Consider the following 27,783-nt stretch of genomic DNA (forward strand, 5'->3'; position numbering starts at 1 on the left):
AAACTAATGAGAGCTGTGTGGGACCTTTGCTCACATTTCACTGACTTCAGCTTTGTTGCATCACTGATAGTGATACAAAAAAATAAAGATATTATTAGAACATGCAGTCAGCTGCTCAGGTATCAGACTACAGTTGAGAATATACGGTGCGTGGGATGTGTGAGGTGTTAAATCCCGGGCACACAAGAATTTACACTTTTTATTAGGTACACCTGTTCCACTGCTTGTTAAAGCAAATATCTAACCAATTCCAAAACTGTATTTAGACGTGCCGCACAACCATCTTGGATGATGTTCACACAGAACGTCAGGAAAAGAAAAAATATCCCGTGAGCAGCAGTTCTCCCGGTGAAAATGGCCAGAAAAATAGGAAGTCAACAGTAACTCAAATGCTCATTCAAGGTATGCTGACGACCATCTTTGAATGCACAACATGTCAAACTTTTAATCAGAAGACTACACCAGGTGTCGCTCCTGTCGTCTAAGCACAGAGACTGGGCTCCCCAATATTGGAAAAGTGTTCCCTGGTCTGATCCTCCCGCCTTGTATCAACATTCAGGCTGCTGGTGGGGGATATTTTCGTGCCACACTTTGAACCTCTTAGGACCAACTGAGCATTTTTTAAACACCACAGCCTACCTAAGTATTGTTGCTGACCATGTCCATCCCTTTATGACCACAGTGTACCCATGTGCTAATGGCTGCTTCCTCAGGTCATCTAGAAACTGATATGGCCTCAATCTCAATCCGACAGTGCACTTTTGGGATTTGGTGGAACGGCAGATTCAAATCATGAATGTTCAGCTGCAGCAACTGTGCAATGTTGTCATGTTAATGTGTAGCAAAACTGCTGAGCAATGCTTCCAGCACCTTGTTGAATTAGAATACAATGGCCCTCTATTGCCCCTATACATGTATGACATTTTGGGTATACAAAACTAGAGAAGCTAACCAGTGCCAAAAATGTCAGTTCTTGTGGACACTTCTCCAAAAGTGAGTCAGTCTTCAAAGACTACCGTGTGAAATGTTTGACAAACATGTTTACGATCTTTAGCCCCCCTTTATGATGACTTTAGGGGTGGAGGGCTGTATTTGGGACAGGTGAGTGTTTTAAGTGCAATGGTATGGCAAATATTCTGAAAACTTGTTATGTGATGAATCATATTAACAGCCTTCCAAGTCAGTGTTCCCATTTTTTAATTAAGTTTAGTTTTTTTAAAAATATTCAAATATCAGTACTATTAAGTAAGAGATACTGTATGTGATTGCCTCTGCACTAAGCAGAAAAATGATGAACAAAAGTAAATGTTTGATAAGAAATGTTTTGTTAGTGCTGCAAATTAACATGGAAAATGGATTAATCAGAGAAGCATTTAACCGTTATGCATTAACAAGGCAGGTAAAACAACTATTAATTATTATTATATAATAACAACAGTGAGAAAAGAAAACATATTTTCTTTGTAGCGTCCCATTTATAAGGAACATACATAAACTAAAGTTGGAAAAACATCCTCTTGACTTGGGAAATGAGACTCTACCAGCAGCATTTTATTCATTGCTGCAGACACCTCTCTTCTTGACACCTCTGCCCTACAAGCCTTTGAGTTTGCAGCTGTGGGATGTAATGTCCCTGAAGGGTCTCACAAACCTGCTGGCTGTTGGCAGGCAGAGGGGTTATGGCCCCTGATGTTAAGATTCAAGTCGTCACACGCTCAAGAGCCGAGCTTTGAATCAGCTTTGTAAAAGTGCCAAGACGAGCTGGGTCCTGTTAGGTAAAAGTGCACTAAACCACACAATAAATGGTAGTTTAGGGCATTTTAAACACAATTATTTAATCATACTTAATCACAGTCATAAACACAGCTAGCTACAGGTGGCTAATATTAGACTAAATGCCAATTAGCGGTGACAATCACCACTGTGGGATGTGAGTTTTTCAGGCAATATGAGAACACTAACAAAGCTGTAGAAATCAACATCATTATGTAAGCAGTAGCCAAAAAAAGGTACAGACATATAAGGTGGAGTCAGTGCCACGTGCATGGGTTTGACAAACAGCTGGTTGTATTCGCACTAATATCACCTCATCTTTGTAATAACTTATCATTTTAAGAAGGTGTTTGTAGCATTTTGTTCATCTTCTGTGCTGGTGGTTGTCATTGATTCTGGTTGTTTCAAGGTTTAAACCATATGACATTATTTTTTAAATAAATCAGTTGTTATAGGAGGTGTTCATTTGTTTAATAATTAGAATATGTTAAAAAATTTGACTGATTTATGTTGATTAGGCTATTTTCTTTGATTGCCTGCTTGCGAAGGGAAATGAAATTCTGTTGCCTGGACTGTGTGCATACCCACGGCGTATCAGTGGCCTGAGTTTGCCAAATTTGTGATTTCATTGTAGATGTTCCGAATTTTGCAGTTGAGACATCTCACCGCAAAGTGTGTGTGAAAGCTCATCCTCTTTAACCGCGATGTTGCTTTTACATTGTTACACATAAAGCATGCTAATGCTCGAATATAAATAGATCCATCAGTTCTAAAGCCACCTGTAAGTACTTGAACAGTGACTCATCTTCTGTTATGTTGGCTCTGTATGCTGCTTCTGAAATGGAACAATAGACCTATTTACAGGAGACATTGTGACCGGTCACAGGAGTGAAAGCGCCGGCGAAATTAATGATGACATTGGATCCATTTAGAGTCCCACTAAATCATTACAGTACATTATCGTATACAGTGTGAGTAGTGACCATTGGTTGTACACTACTTCAAGGCATTGTGGAATACTTTGAGTGCACTATATCAGATATAGTAATATGCCTTTCAATAGCATTAAAAAATAGAGAACTCACTGGCCAGGTAGAGTTACACTAGGTTGGTCTTTCTTTTGCCTTCAGCTCTGCCTCAATTCTTCACGGCAGAGATTCATGAAGGTGCTGGACACATTCCTCAGAGATTTTAGTCCATATTAACATGATAGCATCACATGTGAATCTCCTGTTCGAAAACATCCTAAAGGGGCGTTATTGGGATAAGATCTGGTGACTGTGTGGGCTGTTTGAGTACAGTGAACTCAATGTCATTTTTAAGAAACCTGTTCGAGATTATTTGAGCTTTGTTACATGATGTGTTATCCTGCTATAATCAGCCTTTAGAAGATGGGTACACTCAGGCAGCAATACTCAGGTAGGCTGTGGTGTTTAAATGATGCACACTTAGTACAGAGGGGCCAGGTTTACAAGGAACAGATCCCCCACAGCAAGGACTGCACTGTAAAAAAAAAACTGTCAAATGTACGGTAAAATACCGGCAGCTGTGGTAGCCAGGAATATACCGTCAAAAAAATGTGGGATCTGTGAAAGACAATACGGTATACTGGTTTTGTAACCCTAAATTTTAAGGTAGACAACGTATTATTTTACCAAAATCATGATAGAAAAAAACAAATATATTTGTCAATTATACAGCAATTTAATGTAAAAAATGCAACTTTCCATAGCTTTTTACGGATATTTGCAGTAAAAAAAAAAAGTTATAATATAATAATATTTACAGTAATTTGTTGTTAATTTAACAGTAATAGGATAGACCCTATTATTGTAAATAACTGTAAAAATAACAGAAATATGTTAAACCTTATTAAAACCTTTGACAGTAAAAAACACAGTGAAATTGTATAACAAATTACAGCATTTTATTTTGACCAGATACATTTTACGGTAAATTCCTGGCTACCACAGCTGCCGGTATTTTACCGCTAAAAATACAGTACAGTATGAGGAACATAAATGGTTTACCGTACATTTTACATTTGCAACTGCTAAATATAGAAAAATCTAAAGATGCTCATATATAACCAAGGTAGTGAATATTACTGATAAACAATGAGAAAATTTGACATACCATTTGAAAACAGACTAAACATATCATTTTCTCTATTCCTACAAAACAGCATAGATCTTGAGAATACAGCATGTGTCCATATATATGGCTGGTAATCCATGGAGGAATGAATAAACATAAAACAAAATATTACCTGCCCCTGACCTATCAACAGTAATGAGTCACTGGGTCCTGCCTTGGTGAAGGAAAGGACTCAGTGGAGTTTCAAATGCGCATGGTGTCGAAGATACAAGCTCTGCAGGAGTACTTCAATGTCCATCAGGAGTTCACTTTGGACTGGCAGGATCCCCTCTGCAGCAAAAAATGGACAAAGTTTGATCAGTGCTTGAGCAAAATGCACAGAAATGAACAAAACGTGCTGCCAAAAACAGATCTAATGATAAATGATTTCTTAAGTGTAAAATATACAGTTCTTAAAGGATAGCTATTGTCAAAATGCAACCTGGGCTGTTTTTTTTTTTTTTAACTGTAAACGAGACAAACATATATCTAAAAGCATAATTACGACAAACGAGCCGTTTTTGAGATTGACCGTGATTTTGTTTTGTGGTCAATAGCCAGTGAATGGGAATACTAGGGGGGCGGGGCATAAATTTGAGCGCATCAAAATCGATACAGTAAAAAAAAACAAAAACAAAAAAAACAGCCCAGGTTGCGTTTTGGCAATAGTTATCCCTTAAATCTACTTATGTAAAAGTGATACATACAGGGAGTGCAGAATTATTAGGCAAATGAGTATTTTGTCCACATCATCCTCTTCATGCATGTTGTCTTACTCCAAGCTGTATAGGCTCGAAAGCCTACTACCAATTAAGCATATTAGGTGATGTGCATCTCTGTAATGAGAAGGGGTGTGGTCTAATGACATCAACACCCTATATCAGGTGTGCATAATTATTAGGCAACTTCCTTTCCTTTGGCAAAATGGGTCAAAAGAAGGACTTGACAGGCTCAGAAAAGTCAAAAATAGTGAGATATCTTGCAGAGGGATGCAGCAGTCTTAAAATTGCAAAGCTTCTGAAGCGTGATCATCGAACAATCAAGCGTTTCATTCAAAATAGTCAACAGGGTCGCAAGAAGCGTGTGGAAAAACCAAGGCGCAAAATAACTGCCCATGAACTGAGAAAAGTCAAGCGTGCAGCTGCCAAGATGCCACTTGCCACCAGTCTGGCCATATTTCAGAGCTGCAACATCACTGGAGTGCCCGAAAGCACAAGGTGTGCAATACTCAGAGACATGGCCAAGGTAAGAAAGGCTGAAAGACGACCACCACTGAACAAGACACACAAGCTGAAACGTCAAGACTGGGCCAAGAAATATCTCAAAACTGATTTTTCTAAGGTTTTATGGTCTGATGAAACGAGAGTGAGTCTTGATGGGCCCGTGGCTGGATTGGTAAAGGGCAGAGAGCTCCAGTCCGACTCAGACGCCAGCAAGGTGGAGGTGGAGTACTGGTTTGGGCTGGTATCATCAAAGATGAGCTTGTGGGGCCTTTTCGGGTTGAGGATGGAGTCGAGCTCAACTCCCAGTCCTACTGCCAGTTTCTGGAAGACACCTTCTTCAAGCAGTGGTACAGGAAGAAGTCTGCATCCTTCAAGAAAAACATGATTTTCATGCAGGACAATGCTCCATCACATGCGTCCAAGTACTCCACAGCGTGGCTGGCAAGAAAGGGTATAAAAGAAGAAAAACTAATGACATGGCCTCCTTGTTCACCTGATCTGAACCCCATTGAGAACCTGTGGTCCATCATCAAATGTGAGATTTACAAGGAGGGAAAACAGTACACCTCTCTGAACAGTGTCTGGGAGGCTGTGGTTGCTGCTGCACGCAATGTTGATGGTGAACAGATCAAAACACTGACAGAATCCATGGATGGCAGGTTTTGAGTGTCCTTGCAAAGAAAGGTGGCTATATTGGTCGCTGATTTGTTTTTGTTTTGTTTTTGAATGTCAGAAATGTATATTTGTGAATGTGGAGATGTTATATTGGTTTCACTGGTAAAAATAAATAATTGAAATGGGTATATATTTGGTTTTTGTTAAGTTGCCTAATAATTATGCACAGTAATAATCACGTGGACACACAGATATCCCCCTAAAATAGCTAAAACTAAAAACAAACTAAAAACTACTTCCAAAAACATTCAGCTTTGATATTAATGAGTTTTTTGGGTTCATTGAGAACATGGTTGTTGTTCAATAATAAAATTATTTCTCAAAAATACAACTTGCCTAATAATTCTGCACTCCCTGTAGACAACACAGCCCTAATCACAATCATAATTTGTTGGAAAACGTATTTAAGTTTCCTATTGATTTATCATAGAACTTGAAGTTAATGGCTGAATGCATGGTGATGAGACCTATCATTCAATCTACATTTTATAGCGTATGAAACTGCTCACCTGGACATGAACCTGAGCTCGGCTGATTAAGATTAGTGTCTCCTGTCCATCTTTCTTTAGCAAAACTTGAATAATACCACTGCTTACCTCTTATTGAATCTTTGGGTGCAGACTTAATTGAAGAGCCTCGTATAAACAGGCAGGGTGTGATGTTTAGGGAAACCAAAGAATACAGGCGCCATCATTTCTGCCAGAAGACTCATGGGGTGCAACGAAGCTTTTCATTGTGGACTGGCTAGATACTTTCTGCATTCAGAAAGAAAACAAGAAGGGCATACACCATAAACAATAATAACTGTATATAAATAATGAGACAAGAAATTAAAGTAACAAAATAAGTGCAAATCAAGTTTCCCTGTGTTGCAGTGTAGCTGAATGTTTTTCAACAATTTGATTTACGGTAAAACACATACCAAATATTTCCAGCCAAGGTTTGTTTCAATCTTCAGCATGTTTTTCCTGCCATTGTCTTGAAACTGTTTCATCTGTCCCTCTCATTTGATGCTGTTTACAAAAACAAAACAGCAATATTGTAAAGGGAAAAAGGGAAATGAATTTAATGGAAAAAAAAGAAAAAAAGATTATGACCTGAAATCTCACCATTTCCTGAGAGTCACAGGTCCTTTGAGTATCCTTATGGTTTCTGCTCAAATTCAGTGTCTGAAAAGGGCAGGAACAAAACAAACCTTTTTAATCATAAAGAGAGAGTTCTGACACTGACGTTCACACATCGCCATTGCACATGTAAACGAAAAAACCACCGCCACACCAGTGACATGGGTGGGGGCAGAGTGTCTTCGGTAAAAATGAGCCTTAAACACGCCATACCTGGTGTATGTCTGCTTGCAGCCTGCTTCAATACACCAAAAGAAACAACGTGGCTCATTCCGATGCAGTTTACAATGAAGCACGTAGCCCCTTGATGACTGAACTACCTTACCACAGAAATTACAGGTTAACATAACTCCATGTACTTTGGTAATTCCTCCCTAGCGAATTAAGCATGCCAAACACAGAAACTAATCCAGAGCAATGCTTCCCTGGCGACAGTAATGCTAACTCAACTCACAAATGCTAACTAAATTCACAACCTCACTCATAAAAAACGAACTGCTAAAATTATCTATAAACGCTGGACTGGTGGATTTTTATAACAGAGATAACTTGCAGTTGCATGTACTCACCTCACCTCGAACTAATTGTATGCTGCCAGGATGTCTACAAATTCCGAAGATGCTGTGGTCCAAGCAGCAATAAATGGCGCTAATATACGAGTTCAAAACTGTGTCCGTTAGCGAAGCCAACTTGAGTCTCCTGCATGAAAAAAAGAGCGGTTGGCACACAGCTCAGCAGCGCGCCGCGCTATTGGTCATTTTCAGGTGACGTCATCCCGCAATATAATGTCGCTCTTTGTTTCTTTAGGAGGAGGTTCGAATTTGATCAGAAGTCACGTCTGCAGACCGCTGCAGCCACGTCTTGCCTTGCTTCCCCTCTTTTTGGTGAAATGGTTCGCTCATACTGCACAATGTTGCAACCAGAATTTTTTTTTCTCTGCAATTCGAACGTAAAACGTCTGTACACAGTTTACCAGCAGTTTAGCTACCAATCAACAGCGATCACACAAACTCAAAATTTAAGGCGGACCCACTTAAGGTGGTCTGATAATATGGCGTGAAACACAACAACATAAAGTTGTTTTAAAAATAATAATTAAAAAAGATTATTGAAATCAATTTTATTCACAACCATGAACTTTTTTTTTAACATCTTCTTTTGCTGTTGATTTTTTTTTTATCAGAAGGTTAACAATGATATACTGCAGGCCTAACTTTTAATCTGCATATCAGTATCTGAATTTTAAAATAAAAAAAAAAATACTATCAATTTTATTGTCTTTCACTGCTGATATTTGCTTTTTTTTTTTTTTTTAAATGGTATTTACTGGTTGTATTATTACAGTGGACCCTATTGTTTAACATCTTGCTTCTGTAAAAATGAATGTTTTTGTTTGCTTAAAAATCTACAGCTTTATACTGTGAATTCCAATGTGCACAACCCGAAAAGATGTAGTTTTACTCAAATAATACCGTAAAATCTAAGTTTTTCAGACATTTTCAACATTACAATATTTAATTGTAAAATGTATGCATATTTATTTGTTTTCACAGACAATATTTATAATTTCAACATTTTATCACAGTAAAAAACAAAGTTTTATCCAGTCTCACAATTAACGGTTATTCAATCTATTTAATACAGTAAAAGGAAGTTTTTGGTTTTACGCTCCATTACCGTTGGAATTTGACGGTGTTTTGCTGTATATTTTACTGACTTTTTTTACAGTGTGGACATAGTCAGTAACACTGCTCAAGGCAGCTGTGGCATTTCAGTGATGCTCAGCTGGTACTAAAGGGCTCAAAGTGATGCAAGAAAAGATCCACAACACCATTAAACCACCAGCAGACTCTGAACTTGTTGATGGAAGCCATCCTTTCATGGTGTTTACACTAAATCCCGACATTGTTCAGTGCCAGTGAGCCCATGTGGAAACTCTAGCCTTACCTTGGCGTGGGATACTGCTTTATCCCATCTGCTTCAAAGTTTAATAAGTTGTGCATTTAGAGATGCTCTTCTGCATACCTTAGTTGTAACAAGCGGTTATTTGAGTTACTGTAGCCTTCTTATCAGCTTGCAGCAATCTGGCCATTCTCCTCTGACCTCTGATATGAACAAGGTTTTTTCACCCAAAACATGTTGCTCACTGGATAGTTTCTCTTTCTTAGACCACTCTCTGTAAACTCTACAGATGGATGTGTGGAAAAATTCCAGTAAAGCAGCAGTTCCTGAAATACTCAGACCAGCCCACATGGCACCAACAACCACACTATATTCAAAGTCACTTAAATCACATTTATTCCTCATTCTGATGCTCAGTTTGAAGCTTCAGCAGGTTGTGTTGGTCATGTCTACATGGCTAAATGCTTATATGCTTTAAATGCTGCCGTGTGATTGGTGATTAAAATATTTGTATTAACGTGCAGTTGAATTGGTGTACCTAATAAACTGACCAGTGAGTGCATGTCAGTTCTAGTCTGACACCAATACATATTTATTGATGAGTGGGGGGGATTTTATTGTACTATTGTTTTCTAACTGGTATGGTCTGCAGATGGCAACAAGACTATAGGGAGTAGTTTTTTATAAATACTGGTACTGGTCACCTAATAAAGAACAAAGCTGAAACCGGAGCTTTTTTTCCCACTCTGTAATTAAAGGGTAAAAAGAGGAGAACAGCCCCATCAAATTACAGCCCACATAATTAATTATATTAGTTTAATTAAAACAATTAATAATTTGTCAGTCTCTCATTAAACATTAAAGGACAACCATGTTAGATCTGCCTGTATATTATGTGTTACACTGGATTCTCTTTTATGTTTTAGTAACAGACACCAGTGTGCATTTGAAAAAAGGTAAGTTAGTTTTCCACTCCAGCAAAGCTGTTATAAGCTGCTGCAGCGCTGGAAAAAATATGCTTGCTAACAGCACATTCTCAAAAGTGTGGTAGCGACTTCTTTCCTTATTTCTATTTCATTCAGTGTATCAGTGCAGGTATAGCTGTTCACTCAAAGTAAACTGTCTGAGTTGAACCACAGCCAGTAAAGTATACAGATTTTTACTTAACTTGACAATAAGAAGTTATTAACATAATTTTCCTCACACTTCAGTTCACTGTAGTGACATTTAATGCTAGTAAGGACCATTAAGTGTTTGACTTCTACCAGAATTAGACTGTAAATTGCTGCCGGTGTTACTGTACCAGAAAATTCTAACCCCATCCGTCTTCACCAGTCAAAAAGTGAGGGGGTTTATGCAAACCACAAACAAACTCATGTGCTGTTGAAGCAACATGAACGCTTTTGTTATCGTTTCACACCAAATGTTCTTGCACAGACGTAAAGGAAAATGCATTTCTGTCCAGACACTTACAGACTGCATGTAAGAAAACAACAGCAGGCACTTGAGTGCAGACAGAAAGTTAGCTACTATAAAAAAATTAAAAAATAAAACAGCTGTGGAAATTTCCTGCTGGTGTGCTGCTGCAGACAATTACAATGCAAACATAATGTATAGGTATTGCTGCAGGGTTGAAAGATAAATGTCAGATTTCTGTTGTTTTTATGAGCTATCCTAGTGCAGAGGAGCAGCTGTGGGCTGCTTCTTTCTCTGCAGTGTTTCTTAATTTGAATTTTAAAAAAAACTGCCTTACAGAACAGTACAGACATCCTCTTTGAGGAGAGAAAAACCTGTTAACGATATAGCCCTACACATTTCCTTACAATGCTCACACAAATTATAGCAAGGTTAAACTAGTCCTCTCCTAATGTTGCTGCAGATTTCTTTGAGCTCATTCAAGGAGTCCTCCTGCAGGGCTTTGTATCCTAATTGTGGGAGACTTTATAGTACACAAATGTTTGTGTGTGCAGTTGGTATGTAGTAGTGAAATGTTTCAAGCCTTCAAAGGTATTTCTCTGCTAAGACAATTGTGAGAAAACAGACGAAAGTGGGAGGAAAACAGTGGCGGCACTTTGAGAGAATGAGGATCCGGCAGTTAGGTGAGATGGGTGATGTGTATGGATGAGGCCATGATGGAGAGAGCGAGAGAAGAGGGAGGAGAGCGATGTTTACGGGTGGGGGGTAGCGAGGCCAGTAAACTGCTTGTGAAATGAAAATGGCTCTTTAGCAGAATCCAGGACACTTGGGCGCTGCGCTGGATCAATGTCTCTGATTTACTGTCTGAAAGCCTGTCAGGGAGAAAGAGAGCAAGTTGGGGGAGGAGGAGGCCAGGGGAAGGGTGGGGTGGAGGCTGGACGGAGAGAAGTTAGAAGCTTAAAGGTAGAAGAGCCCTTTAATGGAAGGAGACAGAGGAGAGATGGGGAGAGGTAAAGGATGGAGAGGGAAATTGTCCGTCAGAGTGACAGTGCGAGGAGGCAGAATCAGAGGGATTGCTCCTCAAGTCCTCACAGCCAAGATACAAAATCAATCTGTCAAGACGATGGGGAAGGGCAATCTTGTTTTGTGAGGGGAATTGGTGCGGCCATTTGGGGTAAAATCAATAGGGGACACATGGTGCTTCTTAAATCCTTACTATCCCACAGAGGCCAGATTATTGACAAACAGTGGAGTCTACGTAGGCAGTACACAAATCCTTAAGTTGACCCATGTGTAAGAAATCTATAATCTATTGGTGTACAAAAGAGCTGCTTTGTGCTGTAAATGCAGGACAGTCATGTAAATGAGAAAAAAGCAACTCTGAGGCTAAAAAAAAAAATCTGTCTATCATGTTAATCATCATACTTTAGCATTTCATTGTGCTAATATTTGCTCATTTACTGAAACATGGGTATTTCCCAGGTGGGTTAGTTGAAAATGAAGCCAGTGCAGAAGTGCTTCAAAGGGCAACACTATTGAGACTAGACCTGAAGCTCTCTCTATATAAATCTCTGGCTCCAATAAACTCCCACTCTAGTAACATCATGAAATAATCTCTCATGTCAGTATGTATTTTCATTATGAGGACAGACAAATTCACTCCTCCTGATCACTGTGCTGCTGGTGTCTATTTTTAAATGAATTACCTAACTCAAAGAAAGGTATGTTGTGTGTGTGTGTGTGTGTGTGTGAGTGTGTGTGTGAGTGAGAGAGAGAGAGAGAGGGAGAGGGAGAGAGAGAGACTGGTTTCATTGATATAAGTGGTCTAAGTGATTGACAGACCATTTGGATTTTTGGATTTAGGTCAAGAGTTAACCATCAAATATCAGCCACATTATAGATGACTTTGATCAACTTATATTGTCATTTGGAGTGGAGTAGATATACAGACTTGTGCTGATTGTTAGATTGTTTTAATTCATCCTAGTTAATTTAGTTAATCTGTAATCTGACTTGTTCTCCAGAACATGCCTGTCTTTATATAATTATATTGTGGGTAATTAATTTTCTCAAGCGGTCATATGAGAAACTTGGACTGTTGTGGGGGCTGCACTGTGCGGCCCACCACAACAGTCCCAGTTAGATTATTGGTGCAGCCCACCACAACAGTCCCAGTTTTGCATGCGAGCCCTTAGGAAAATTAATCGCCCACCCTTCTCTGCATCCTGATGATGAGACAAAATTAAAAGTCAACAGATCATCAAAGCTGTTACAGACTATCTTGGTGAGCCAAATTTTCTGCCTATACACACAAATACTTGTTGAATTATTTGACTCAAAACCGTTGCAGTCATTATTAAAATCATTTGGATTAATCTTCTAACAAACACATATGTCTGCATGCATTTGCAGCTGGTCCACTTAGAAAATGTTGAGATATTTTAGTAAATAAATGGCAACAGATGCAGACAGACTGGAACTGCACCCCTTAAATGTTGAATTTGCCCAATTAACCGGATAGAAAACACAGAAGAAATCCTAACACACGTTGAAACTTGAGATTGTTTGTTATTTTTTCCTTGATTTAACAGATAATTAGTCAGTTTTCAAATACTTGATTAATTTTCTGCAGATCAGTGAATGGATTAATTGTTCCAGCTCTGTCACGTCTGTTTTTCAGTGTTTTGACCCCTACTGTCAGCGATTTGTCATGTGTTTTGTATTTGCTTAAAGGGAGGATTGTATTCCTGTGAGGATCCCTCTGTCAAACACACACACACACACACAGGTGGAGCTCTGGGACCCAGGACAACAGAACGGACGTCTCGACAAGTGTTTTCCCGCACCCTCGGGACGCCAGAAGTCTGGTGGGGGGCGGGGGGAGCGTTTTATTTTTATTTTGAGTGTTTAATGTATTAAAAGGGGCCGGGGTAATGAATTATAATCTTTAATGCAGAAACCGATCGATACCACCCAGAGAATAAATCAGCTTTTACTGAGAGCGTCAAAGCCCCTTAATACACTAGGGGAGAGAAAGGGAGTGCATGGGGAGGAGGAGGAGGAGGAGAAGAGAGCGAGCATGGACAAACTGTTAGAAGAGGAGGAATGATCCAAAATGAAAGGGAGAGAAGGAAAGAGAGAGAGGGGAGAGGGATGAATTAAAGGAGAGGAGGAAGAAGTTAGAGGTAAAGAGACGGCTGGAGGCAGACGGAGGGAAGTTATAGATGAACAGACTCACCTTTGGGCTAACCTCATTGAGTAAAAGCCCGCTGAAAGCAGAGATTCTGACAGTTTTGTGAGGAGGCGATGTTGCAGGGTCAGTCGGTGTGTGTGCACACACACTCCACTTACTTGTTATTTCTCCACCTAGTTGCATTGTGTTCCCTCTCAAGGATCCCCTCCCCGACTTTTGTTGCCTAGAGCAAAATATAATTAATTGAATTACTCCACCACTTCTCGATCAAAGATCACCTCGCCGCTCTCTTGTCTCGGTGCCTGCCCAACCGGGGGGCCTCTGCTGGGAGAAAATGCCTAACAACAAGCCATGAATTATAACTTTTTATTAACCCAAAGCAAAGTTTCAGTGGTGTGAGCTGCTTCCAAATCAGGCAGACGGCACAAAACAAGTCTGGAAAGACTGAAGACGAGCTTGATTTGAATTCAGTTGATAGTTACAAAGATTCATCTCTGTGGCAAAGACAAAGACTGAACAAAAACCTAATGCACCTAAGTATTTAGGATGCCTTACTTGTTCAGTAAGTGGACTAAGTGGTTTAAGTGAGGTTTTTAGTCCAGAGAGACTCTTTAGTAAGACACAATCATGAAAAATTGATATCTCAGGCCAGGACTGGAGGTGAACGGGCAGAGGAAGCGGTGAAGAAAAACATATGCAGGCCGGGGAGGTTAAAAAAAAAAGAAACGCTGGCTTCACCGAAAATGAAAAAATAGAGCACTGGAGGAAGACCAAAAACATCGAAAAGGAGGCTTGAAAAAGTGATTTTTACTGATAGTGTTACACCCCTCAGGTGCTCAATAATTAAGCAGCTGAGCACACTCTTGAGATCCAACTGTGATGTCAGCCAAAGCAGCCATCCATCATTCATCGCTTTAGGAATCAGGGGTGGAGATGGCACTTAATCACTCATTTTGTGGCATAGACGTCTCTCTTTTTTTTTTCTTCAAGGCCTTTTATTTATTTATTTATTTTGTACTGATTTTGTGTTGCTGCAGCTCATTATGCTCCCTGGGAAAAGCTTTCTTTAAAAAAATGTTTTATTTCAGCTAGAGATTGTGCTGAATAAAGATGGCTCAAATTACAAAAGAGCCACATTTATGCTTTTTTTCTTCAAATAAATCTTCCCCTTACAAATTTCTTGATAATGCACAGAGGTATAAACAGAAGGAAAAAATAACCTATATGGGGGGTTTTTTTTTTACAAGGCTGAAAAGGATTTAAAGCCTTGCCCTCACTTTTAGTCTGTGGGCGCTGTCTGTCTGTGTGCCTGAAGGCATGTGATTGTTGCATTGCACTCATAATAAGCCTCTGAGTGACTGGCAGAACCAATATCTTGCTATCGCTTTGCCCTGCGCTCACTCAGGCGGCTCGGTGTGCAGCCCCCGTCATGCATCTCAATTCCACAAACACAATGTTCGGCGCCCAGAGAAGGGACCTGCTTTTTGATTAATGTCACCATGACAACTACATAATTCATGAATTGTATTAGCGATCTATTTGTCATTTGCAAATCATAATTTAGGATGTGTATTTGAGAAGGGGTAGGAAAAACAGAGAGCTATGCGCTGCGCTATACGCACCACCCTCCCCAAAAAATAGCACTCCTAACGGAAACGCTGACGTTTCCCTGTCCTAATCTGGGAGGCTGAGAACTGCGTGTCTTATGAGAGGGCCGTTTTAGCTTCATGATGAATTCTCAGCTCTGCGCATTTGGAAAGCTACATGCTAATTCCCCCGTCTTCATCTGTCCGTGTGTCTGTCTGTTGACAGAGGCCTGGCCGGCTCTACACTGACACCATTTGGTGCAACAGTGAAAGGAGATAAAGAGGAATCTCATTAAAGCACTAATGCAGCTCATTTGCCATTTGATCAATGGCTAGATTTACACAGGAACCCTAAACTAAATGGGATTTTCAACCATATGCGAGCCAGATGGCAGGGTTTCTCATGTTTATGTGGCTGTACGCAAATAAGATCTGGGGGTTACGCAGAGGTTTTCCATCAGATTTATGCATTATTTTGCTTTCTGCATGAATCTGACCCTGAGAAAGAAACTGCATTGCAGATGACTTCATTATTTTTTGTCTCACTTCTGTACTTAAATCTTTCTCTTGCAGGGATTTTTATGCTTTTGGTTCACCTTGCTCCAGTGCTTTTCCTTTTTACCTTGAAGCTCCTCTCACAAAAAAAAAAAAAAAAACCAGCAGCTTTTAAAAGTCACACTTTTTTGACTTTGAGTGAGCCAACTTAAAGGAGAGGCGATCAGAAGGAGCAGCGTGAACACTGAACATTTTTTCGTTAATCCTGTAAAGGTTTATGGAAAACGAGATGAAGCACTTCAAGCGCTGAACTTTAATGCTCAAGTGAAATTTGCATATGAGGGCTCTGCTCCACTTTCTGCCACAGCCGAGCCACATATATGTCACTTATGATATAGCCCATGAAATCTACTCTAATGTTCCTGGTGTCTTCTTGCTGGCATCAGTAATTAACCGCCTCCACAGATGCTGCAGAGCTGCTGTTTGAGAATCTGCTGAGGGATTTACACAGTGAATGTGGAGCCTTGGAACTGACAAGTGTAGTAAAAGGTCATGTCAAAATACAACTGAATACATCAATAAATAATGTTAACAATTAAAATGGAGACAATGTTATGACAGTAGAAACACTCAGCTTCCTAGTAGTTACAGAGGCAACTTTTTAGTCTGGGCTTGTTAAGATGAAATGCTGTTACTGCTGTTGCAAAAGAAGTAAAGAAGCTTTCTCAGTAGACCGAAGTTCCCACTTACTCAATCCAATCCTTAATTGCGAACACTTGTAACTTCATTACCTCGGAGATTTTGATCCATATTGAAACGATAGCATCAAAGAGCTGCTGCAGATGTGTCAGCTTCACATTCACAATGAAAATCACATCCAAAAGTGCTCTACTGGCTTGAGATCTGGAGACTGTATGCCAAGACAATATCACCCACAACATTACACCACCAGCAGCCTGAACCGTTGATACAAGGCAGGATGGATGTTGTTCTCTGCCATCTGAATGTCGCAGCAGAAATCAAGACTCATCTGATCAGACGTTTTTTTTTCCCAGTCTTTTGTTGTCTAGATGTGAATTGCAGCCTGAGTTTTTTGTTCTAATCTTACATGTGGCATCCGGTGCGGTCTTTTGCTGTTGTAGCCCATCGGCTGTGTGCTCAGAGATGCTCTTCTGCAAACCTTTTTTGTAACAAGTGGTTACTTGAGTTATTGTTGGCGTCCTATCAGCTTGAAGCACTCGGGTCATCCTCCTCCACTCAAAGAATAGTACCCATGCTCGTGTACTTACTGTATTACATAACTTGGTTTCGTTCTTATAGCCATAACTCATCGTCTGTTATTTAATGTAATCTCTTCCTCAGTGTTTAACTTGCCTTGACTTGAGATTGTGATGAATAAACATGCGTCAGAGGGATTTTTTAAATTCATCCTCATTTTAAAGTATTTATCAATAATGCAGAGAAACTTATAAAAGCAGAAAAATAATGCATAAATGTTTCAATTTGACAAAACTCAGGTGTTTCAGTTTAAAGCCTTACTGTTCATATATCTTTACATAACTTCTGAAAATTGCTGTTTGCAGCCTTTGTGTAACTTGCTCGTGGATTAGCTTCATCTGTTGAGTCCGGACAGATACAAGCAGAGATTATTGGCCGGTATTTGCTAAAATGTTTCTGATATACACCACGTACATTTTCATAGTAGAAAGAAAGTGCAGTAAAAGAGATTAGAGGCTCAAAATGCATTGCTTACTTGTCTGCAGCACATGTAGCAGAGTAACACTGCAGCTGAACAAACAGTGGCGTGGTGTCAGCTGTGGTCTTCAAGTCGCCAACTCTAAGAATAAATTCAGAGTTATTTAACAACCCTTTAATCCCTTTCCCTTTTTTAACAACTCTACCATATCAGCTGTTATATGAGTATAAAAATCTTTTGGTCCTTTAAAAGTGGTCAATCTGGTCTGGGTTTAGTTGCATAACTCCTAAGTAGTGTTATTACATTCCTAACAAGTCCTCCACAATAAAAGACTAAATTTCTTGTGAGTTACTCCATTTCAGAATAACACATCAAAACTCACTTGATTAAAAAAAAAAGTCTCCATTTATACTTTTTCTCTTAATATTAGGAGACGATTGTGGTGCCATTCAATAAAAAGCAAATCTGAGTTTGGAGAAGAAGTAGGTAATGACTGGTGTTCTCAGCCAGTTGGCTGGCCAATCAAGCACAGTATTAACATGGTCAGCAAACCATTTCATAGCAGTTTTGGCACAGTGGGCAGGTGCTAAGTCCTGCTGGAAAAGGAAATCAGCATCTCCATAAAGCTTATAAGCAGATGGAAGTGGATGAAGCGCGCTGAAATGATTCTGCTACACGGATGCATGGACTCTGGATTGGAGCATCACGGATCAACCAGACATGGGATCATCACACATCCCAGGATCTGATTTACTAATTAAATGAAATATTCACTTTAAATTGAAACGACGACTTTGGACCACTGAGCATCAGTCCAGTTTCTTTTTTCCTTAGCCCAGGTAAGATGCTGCTGATGTTGTCTCTGTTTCAGTTACAGCTGTTTCCTAAAGACATCCGCTAATAGTGGCTCCTGATGCACTGACGGCAACATCAGTCCATTTCTTGTGAAGCCCTCCCGCGTTCTTGAATGGACTTTTCCTGACAGACTTCAGGGAGCTACTGTCATCCCTGTTTCTCGTACACCTTTTCCTAACACACTGTTTCTTTCCGCTGATACAGCACAAACAGTGAGCCTTTTCAGGAGTCACCTTCTGTGGCTCACTCTCCTCGTGGAGGGTGTTAATGATCGTGATCTGGGCAACAGTCAGTTCAACAGTCTTCCCCGTGATTGTGTTGCATGCACTGAACTCGACCAAGAGATAAACAATGTTTATAATTATTATTCTAGGAGCCTGGATTTCTAATTTTCATGAGCTAAAAGCCAAAATCACAAACATTAGAACAAAAATGCTGTTAAATTGTTTTCTGTATGTGCCTTAAATACAGAATACTTGCAGGATTACCTCTTTGAATTAAAAAGAAAACATTTTCACAATATTCAGCTTTTTTTTTAATAGGAGGACTAGATATATAGATGGTGTACAGTCAGTTTTATTTATAGTATGTACTAAGGAGGGTGTTAATTGCTTCACAAATGAGTAAGATCTCAAATGACTGATTAAAGCATTTATTCATGTATTCAAAAATACTAGGAGGATCTTGTATTTAAAATATTCAGACACACAAGAAGATGCATGAAAATGGTTTCCATGGAGCACATAATATAAAACATTTGTTATTAATTCAGCTGGGGGGAGTCTACACTTCTGTCTTGTGCCGTTGTGCTGTCGTCACTCGAGTGCTGATTATCTGGAAGACAAAAGAAAAAAAAATACTAGGTCTACCTTTGAGGGATTTTAGATGGTGTGATGATTCTGTGCAGTTTACTTTTCTTTACAGTTCACTGTCATTTGGCTTAATGTTTTTCTTATTACCCCAAAGATGTGCTCGCAGCTCACTTGTTAACACAGGAGAAGTTTGAAAATATCCATCTGAACAAGCTGGTAAATGTTTTTCTTCCGAATAATCCCCTTTGTTACTTATTTACACTTTTCCTTCTTAAAGAAAAAAATTAAAATAAAACATGAACATGCATCTTCCTCATCCCCCTTTCTCCTCCTCACCTTTCACTTCATCCTCCTCGGCGCTCTCCTGACTGGTCAACGGGGTGTCTGCTTCCTGAGATGCACTTCTCTCTCCCTCCCATAGGACGGAGGCGTTGTTCTGGCTGGAGCGTAGCCGCTGGCGTGGATGTGTCTTCTGGTCGCCGGGACTGAAAGACTGTGAAACTCCCGAGCCTGCTCTGGCCAATCCCAGCCCCCAGCCGTGACGGGATCCCAGTTTACGACGGCCCCCGGAGCCAGCGCGCGTAGCCGGTGCGCCGGGAAGAGAGACCTCCGGTTCTGTCTGGGATGCAGATTTTCTCAAGGGAGAAGGAGAGACCGGAGCACTGCGAGGGTCTGGAACTGTATGAGAAGGATTGAGAAATTATTACTAAGAAAACCTTAAATAAAATATAAGCGCATTGTTACGATTGATCATTTTATCATCAAGCATTCATTCAGAGATATGAGTATAATTCATGTACAGGATCCTCCGCATTTGTGTTTTGCACGATGAGGCCACAGCACAAAGACAGAAGGTACAATTTTCCAGTGCCAAAGCAGTCTCAGGGACTCAGGACAAATATAGGTTCAGGAAAAAAAAAGATAACTGTGGCTCAGGTGGTGGGCCTGTATTGCCATTAATGGCGAGGTTATTAGTTTGATTCCTTCCCTCCTCATGTCTAAGTGTCCTTGAGCCACACATTAAGCCTGTACAATCTGCAGCACTGCAAGCCATCAATCCATGAGGGTGAGACCGACAAGTGATGTGAAGCTCTTTGTTTTGATACAGCAGAAAAGCAGAGAGAAATCAGTTCCTAACCCTTCATTTTAAACATTTATTCAGCAATTATCAAGCCACTATATTACATATATAAACAACTAAATGTGCATGCTCTATAGCAGGCATTTGTGGCATATATGTAAAATATTCTATACATTTGAAATGTTAGTCTCTTTTAATAGTTATTGATAAATAGATTGCAATAAAATGCCAATAAGTGCAGAGGAGAATTTGTTAAATCCTCCTTTTCAACATTTAACATCAACTGCAAACATATAACAACTGGTTTATTCAATTTTACATTAGACATTCATTAACAGCAATAACATTGCTAATAATATATTATTAGCATCATAACAAATTTTGGAATTATTGATTTTAAACACTTGAATGTGTACTCATGCCTGTTTCCAGCTACATTAGTGTCTATTCTGTTTGTTACCTGTTTTTATGCACTACCAATAAAGACTTAACAGTGCTGCTGAGAACTCAGGCACATTTTCAGCACTAACAATAACAATGAAAACGCATCATTTAGGACATTAGGCTGAAAAAATGCTGCATCGTGTCTTGTTCAGACTGCAGTCTGAGTGTGAGTTATTTTCAATCGAATCAGAGCTCACAGAGAGTTCAGTTCCTTTTTGTATTGTTTTCCTATTCTATTTTCTATTGAAATGAGAGTGTGTCTAAAATAACATATCTCTCTTTTTATATGTATATATTCTTGGGAATTGAAACGCAAGGTGTGATAAGAACGATATCAACAAAAAATTATAATAAGCACTTTCCAATATTGCCTAGAACTTAAAGTTTTCTTAAAAGCAGAGCTTAAAGTCACCCATAGTGCATTTTGACACCTTCAGTAAATCAGTAATTAAATGTGATAGACAGTTTAATACAAAATACTATAAATCAAGGTAATTTTTCATGCTTCATGTAGCTGATGCCGCAGTTAAGTACCACCAGGTCCCGCCTGTATACATCATCTTTTTTTCCTCTTTTCTTTGCTGTCTTGCATCCACGCCGCAGATGTTAACAAAGCTGTTTGTCCCAGTATTTCAGCATCTAGTGCTTCTAAAGAGAGAAGCGAGCATAAACAGACTAACCTTTTTCTTGAAATGGCAGGTATTCAAAGAGCTCAACTAGTACAATCCAAAACACCACTTGAGCTGTGCAGTGTGTTGCACAATGAACCTGCTAGCTAGAGTTGTTGTACTTCTCAGGGGGAAAAAAAACATCAGCTTTCTTATCTGAGACAGAGAAGGTTAGAGAAAGATGTAAGAAAGACAAGACAGGAGAGGAAGATGAGAGGTCATTTTTAAAGGTAAGGACAGCTCTACAAGTCTTCTCCATCTTTTGGCTGCTTCCTTTAGAGGATCATCTGCCGCCATCTCACCCTGTCCCTAGCATCCTCCTCTGTCACACCAACCCTCTGCATGTCCTCCTTCACTACATCCATGAACCTCAGAGGAGGTGGAGGTGTTTATGCAAACCAATTAAAACCAATTAAGTGATGATAATTCCATGTTAGTTAAAGTTTAAGCTGGACAGTAGTTTGCAGTGTTGGGGAAGACTGATGTCCACTGTGACGTTTACTTTAGATCCTGGCTAGCAGCAGAGATGTTACCTGAGAGATGAGGCACTGAAACAATTCAGAATTTAAATTTATTTAAATCATTTTTTATACTTTTTTTTTAATACTCACTGACCATCAATGTAAAAGTTAGTTAATTTATAGAATGCAAAATAAGTGCCTGTGTGCATGACTCCTGGACCTGCATCCAGGAGGAGTCTAGTGGGAGTCATCAGTTTGAATTTAAGCTGATGATGTTCTTTAGTAACAATTTCGCTATTATAGTAGCATTATACTGGTTTAGTGTTGGAAAGCAGCCACGGTGCTGCTTTAAAATCTGCTTATATACTGTAGAAATGTAGTTGGCTAAATCCACAGAGAGCAGTAAACCTCAGAGAAGCAGCAGCAAAGGTCAGCTGATCACAGCTTGTACGCAAAAAACAAATCTACTAGAGCTCATGACTCTGCTGCACCGCTATACTGAAGCTTAGGGTTCCCCCACCTGCCAAATCCACCTGTTTAAAAGCATAAATGATATAATAAAATATTCCTTTCTAGATAATCCAATGCACTTTTTTAAACAAAAGAGCTTAGCATTGATACAAGCCTGATCGTTGCAAGCAAGAATACTACTCCAAGTCCAACCTGTCATGTTAAACAGCTGTGAATCCGTTAAATGTTTGTAGTATACGTCACCCCAAACATAATAAACAGGAAGCAGTTTTGAGAACTGTCTTAGCTGGCTCTTCACTTCAAGGAGTTTTTCTGCTTTTCTCTGCTTGTTGTGAAGATGAAAGATCAAGTCTTTCTCTGGCATAAAGAGAGACTCGAGTTTAAGAAATCCAGGGGTTTACAGAAAACACACTGCAAGGGAAATAAAAATTAAGTGAGAGACAATGTTGGTATGTCAGAAAGAGAGAAAACACATCAAGAATGCAGGTTGAGGATTAAATCCTGGCTTTGAAAGCGTCTGCAGAGAGTTGTCTTTCTGACTCTCAGTCAGTAAATGCATAAAAAGCGAATGAAGCCTCACGAATCTCTTTCCTTTCAACATGTGGTTAGCAGAGAAAGCCAGCCTCTGTGAGTCTTGGCACTCTATGGGGAGAGATCTAAGGAGAAGAGAGTGGTATCAATGCCGACCACACTTGGTAGTCATGAGATGATTTGTATGCATGCCTGCAGGCTCGCTTGATGGGCTGAGCATGTGAGCATATCTTTGTGAAAACCAGTCAGCTGCTGTTTGTGTGTTTGTCGTTGTGCAGGAAGGGCGGGGGGGTGGTGGTATAGTGAGCTTGGTTCTGGGGGTGTGTGTGAGATCTCACCAGGCTGAGGTGCGTGTGTGTCTGATGTAAATTCAGCGCTGTCGGCCAGGTTTTCCACGCTGCCCGCGGCGGTGAAGAGGGCGCGTCCCTCTCTTCCTCCTCCTCCTCCCCGGGGTTTGATTAGCTTCTTCATCCTGTCTGCAATCCAGTTAGATTTCCTACGAGGACACAGGGGACAGGGACCATTTACAAAGAGATGAGCTATGGGAGTGTTTGTGTCTGCATGCACTGCACACCCTGATTTTTCCAGAAACAATGGGAGGAAGCCAAGTGTCAGGGGTTTCATCTTGTTCACAAAATGCTTTTTGTGCCATGTGTCGTTTATGCGCCAGGATTTCACCTGTAGAAGGTGCAACTGGAAACGCTATAATTAAAATGTCACCACCATAAAAAGGTGTAAAGGCACAGGAAGAGAATGGTCAGCTGTCAACATGTCTGGACGCCAAAATCCAAAATCCACCCCTGATAATAATGATTCTGCCTGTGAAAAACTAATAAAAATACATTTTTTGTATCAGGACACTTTACAGTTGAAAATGCAACTTTTCATTGGTTTTTAACTGACACATTTCTAAAACAATACTGACACATTTACTATCAGATATGTAATCCATCTCAAGTTAGTGTTTTATTTTCCTGTAGTGATGGATTTTGTGATTAAAAGGGTTTATCAGAGTCATGCAACATAACACGGCAACACTTTAAAGATGTATACTTTAACAATATGAAATGGATCTTCACAAAACACTTGGGTCGCCACACACTTAATAAACAGTCAATGTAAAACAATCCAGTGCAGCTACTCTGCAACTAAGTCTAATTTTCTGCAATGTTCTGTTTTTGTTGGCACTGTGAGATGATCTGAGCTTTGTGACACGGTGCGTTATCCGTCTGGAGACGACTATCAGAAGATGGTACGCCGTGTCAAAGGAAAAGACACGATCAGGGGTACAAGTGTGCCAAGAAAATATCTCCCAAACCATTACATCACCACTAATCTGAACTGTTGGAGCCAGGATGGATCCATGCTTTCATGTTGTTTACACCTAAAGTCACAACAGAAACTGACTCCTCAGTCCAGGCAACATTTTCCAGTCTTCTATTGTCCAGTTTTGGTGAGCCTGAGTGAATTGTAGCCTCATTTTTCTGTTCTTAGCAGACAGCCAGTGCGGACCTCTGCTGCTGTAGCTGATTGACTGGCTGATTAGATATTTACATTAATGAACAAGTGAAAAAATGTACCTAAAAAAGTGTCCGTAAGTGTACATTCATGCACGTAAATAAATAAGATAAACAAACAGTGGCTGAACTGTCCCTAATAAAGTGTATGATTCCAGATTGTATTATGGCCTCTTTGAACTACTGTACTCTGTATCTCTGTGTTGAGATCAAGGCAAACAAGGAGTCACACAAATCAAACTTTACAAAATGTGAATTTACTTAGGTTTAGTCTCTATTTCAGGGAACAGTTGAGAATTTAAAGTCAGTGTTTACTCTCACTTAACTCTTTTTTTTTCTCCACTACCTCCCGAGGGATCTCTCAGGCTCTTTCACTGCAACTTTCTCTGCTGTGTTCGCTGGCTAATCACTAACGGTGCCCATCTTGTTGTATCTGGTGGGAATCTGACCTACACATTTCATGTCCAACAGCTTCAACTGCCTTTCTACATGAAATCAATGTCCCTCACTCCTGTATTATATACTGCACGGGTGTAATTAACAAATACATTAGCAGCTTGGTGTATTGTACATGTAAACAAATTTATATAATGTACTTGGCCTTGCTGGCGGGGGATGGCATGCTGGGCTCGAGTACTCTGTACTGATCCATAATCTTCTCCACCAACTTCTGCTTCTCCCGTCGGAGCTCGCTCAGCTTCTCCCTGAAGGAAAACACACAAAGCATCAGAACAAAGCAGCTCAGAGGAAGAGGGAGGAAAATTTACACATCGTCGTGCATGCATTATCAGTGCAAGTTAATAGGATTATTCTGGTAGTGTGCACGAACGTGGCTGATGGTGTGTGATTTAACTAACGCCTAAAATCCTCTCGTGAGTAATGGAGACTTCTGGAGCTCGTTTCTTTCTTTCTTTTTAACAAGCACATCAGATGCGAGACTGTGTGTTGATGTTATTGCGATCCTGTTGAGCTGCGATGTGCTCAAGTATGAATCTGCTGGAAAGAACAGCTTGTATTCTCAAATCAGTCTCAAAAGCAGGAGTGATAGATGGAAACATTTAGTCCAGCATCAAGGCATCGGGACATTTTTAGCCTCCCAGTGTTCATGGTGCTGTTGATGGCTGTTCAATCACTCCTTTAGCCCACCACTTTTTTCCAGACTGAAATATTTCAACAGCTATTACAGAGATTGTAATTCAATTACAGAAAATATTACTGTGTGCTGTAACAAAGCTACACTGATTTAAGGCGAATTGTGTCATGCAAAGCTTTCTGATTATCTATTTCATTTGTTTACCTAACTGACAGCTGTGCTTCTTCCTCAGAATTTGTATTACGACTACAGTATTAAAACTATGAACTAAGATCGAGACTCTTTAAGGAGGGTTTAATTCGTTTTATGAAAGCTTCTCAGTCATCTTCACGTGTTTCCTCACTCGATTCAAAACATTTCCTCCTGCACTCGTTTGAAGGGAGAACATCGTTTGACTGCAGCACTGGCTCTCAAATACTTTGCACACCCTTTCAAAGTAAAGTATTTCTGGTGAGCAGAAAATAAATCAGTTAAGTGCAATCAGTCTTAAAAACCACTGCTCAGAGGTATGCATCAATATTATTGTTTTTCATTTGAACACAACTGGACTTTTCACATGGACGAATATGTAACCTGAATTTTGAAAAATGATTGAAATGATTGAAAAACGATTTGGTATAAAAAGAGGAGAGAGTTTTTCGAAAGGAAAGATGGGGAGAGGTTCACAAGTCTGCAAAAACATGCATCAACAAATTGTGGAACAATTTTCAGAATAATGTTCCATATTGTAAAATTGTGAATACTTTTAACATCTCATCATCTACACTACATGAAAGATCATCAAAAGATTCAGAGAATCTGGAGAAATCTCTGTGTACAGGTCACAAGGTCCAAAATCATATCTGTGATCTTTGGACCCTGAGATGGAAATCACTGCATGGGCTCAGGAACACTTTTGGAAATTGCTGTCTGTGAATAAATATGTGCCATCCCCAAATGCAAGTTATAGCTCCATCATGAAAGAAGAAGTCATGTGTAAACATGATTCTGAATCACTGCTTTGGGCAAAAGTTCATTTAAAATGGACTGAGGCCAAATGGGAAATTGTTCTGTGGTCTTTTTGTAAAACATGGATTTTGCATCCTCCCAACTAAAGAACAGGGGCTTGTTATCAGCACTTAATTCAAAAGCCTGCATCCGTGATAGTCTGCGGGGACATTAGTGCCTTTAGAATCGGCACCTGGCACATCTGTAAAGGTACCATGAATGCTGAAAGATACAGTATATCCGGGTTTTAGTGCAACATATGCTCCCATCCAGATGACGTCTTTTCAGGAAAAGCCTTTCATACTTCAGAAAGACAGTGCTGCGGCGTGGCTGAAGATAACTGAAAATATTTGGAGCTTCACGAAACACAAAATACCACAGAGAAGATCCCGGACTGTTGAGCAGCTAGAATCTTACATCAGACAAGAATGGGACAACATTCCTCCCCCAAAATCCAGCAGCTGGTCTCTTCAGCTTCCAGATGTTACGCACTGCTGTCAGAAGAAGACAGGATGCTACTGTCTGCCATCAAATTCAAAATAACCTTATTTTTTCTTAGACTTGTGCATTTTCTCAGTTTAAACATTTGATATGTTTTCAGTGCTCTGCTGTAAATAAATTATGGGGTTTATGAGATTTGCAGCTCATTTTGTTCTTTATCCAAGTAAAATTAAATACAACATAATAACAATAATAATAATAATAAAAAAATTCTATTAGAATTTCATTTGTAATCATTGGTATAGTCATATTTGATCAAGGTTACAGTCAAACTTTTTGGAATAAAACACCGAAAGTTTGAAGGCCACCTCTGTTTTTCCAGTTTGATGCCACTTTAATCTTTACAAAATAACAAAATTGGTGCGCTCACCCGACGGGTCAAAACTGCTGAGTGATGTTTTTAAACTGACGGGGTGGACATTCACCAGCAAACAGCTGCTTTTAACAACACTAACATCCATTCAGGCTCATATTTCGGGCCACCTGATGAATATAAATTCTGTGTTTCTTCTTCTCCCCTTTAACTCGCTCTCTAACTTCTGAGGGAAATATCTTTCAGCAGCTTTTCAGCAGCTAAACACGCCTGTCAAGACAGCTATCTCAGTTGTTTTTATCTTGCGCACTCTGCCTCAGTCCCAAGCCATTTCTCATTTCCCCCAGGCCCATGCATTTCGTAAGAACTTTCCAGGCCTGCCATTCTCCATCTACCAGATATTTACAGACTTTCCTCACCGGTCAAATCCACCCGACTCCTACATCCACCTGCTCCTGGGTCACCACTAGAATATATATACCAGTCCCCTTCCCCCAGTTTTCTGTTTGTTTTTTTGCAACATAACCCCTGAAATGGATCCTGTTCCCATGCCACACATGATCTTTTCACAGCTACACATTTTCCGATCGGCTGGCAGGTGATACCTTGCCTTTTTTTGCCTTGCCTTTGTTTACTTGTCTGGTCTGTGTTCCTGCTGCTAAATTGTAAGACGCAGCCAATTTCAGTAAAATTCTGGATACATACCACACAGCAGGTTTTGGTTTTTTTCAGAAAATACTTGCCTCTCGATGATTTCACCATTAAACAAAGGGGGAAACGGATACTAAATCCTTCCACAGAGCCGTAAGAAGCTGAAACATCTGGTGACT

General features: G+C 39.8%; 1 protein-coding gene and 1 long non-coding RNA gene across 5 annotated transcripts in view; both read right to left on the reverse strand.

Annotated features, from left to right (window-relative positions):
- Window positions 1–4,161: 4,161 nt before the first annotated feature.
- On the reverse strand, window positions 4,162–8,051 carry LOC109204438 (uncharacterized). Of its 4 annotated transcripts, none has more exons than XR_003222161.1 (5): window positions 7,506–8,051; window positions 6,917–6,976; window positions 6,730–6,820; window positions 6,404–6,562; window positions 4,162–4,200 (listed from the first exon to the last, which is right to left on the reverse strand). It is a non-coding gene; the product is annotated as an uncharacterized LOC109204438 (long non-coding RNA). The 4 variants fall into 4 exon arrangements; XR_002063912.2 differs by having other exon boundaries at window positions 7,501–8,050; XR_002063913.2 differs by lacking the exon at window positions 7,506–8,051 and adding an exon at window positions 7,145–7,458.
- A 10,659-nt stretch (window positions 8,052–18,710) lies between these two features.
- Window positions 18,711–27,783, reverse strand: part of ccdc88b (coiled-coil domain containing 88B) — a 57,662-nt gene continuing 48,589 nt past the window's right edge. Inside the window, exons 26-29 of the mRNA XM_005467538.4 lie at window positions 24,656–24,763; window positions 22,881–23,038; window positions 19,223–19,564; window positions 18,711–18,908 (exon numbers count right to left, since the gene is read on the reverse strand). Of these exons, the coding sequence (XP_005467595.2) occupies window positions 18,838–18,908; window positions 19,223–19,564; window positions 22,881–23,038; window positions 24,656–24,763 (679 nt within the window). The 3' untranslated portion in view covers window positions 18,711–18,837. The remainder of the gene's footprint in view (window positions 18,909–19,222; window positions 19,565–22,880; window positions 23,039–24,655; window positions 24,764–27,783) is intronic.

This window comes from Oreochromis niloticus, linkage group LG2 (genome assembly GCF_001858045.2).
Source record: "Oreochromis niloticus isolate F11D_XX linkage group LG2, O_niloticus_UMD_NMBU, whole genome shotgun sequence".
Classification (NCBI taxonomy): Eukaryota; Metazoa; Chordata; class Actinopteri; order Cichliformes; family Cichlidae; genus Oreochromis; species Oreochromis niloticus.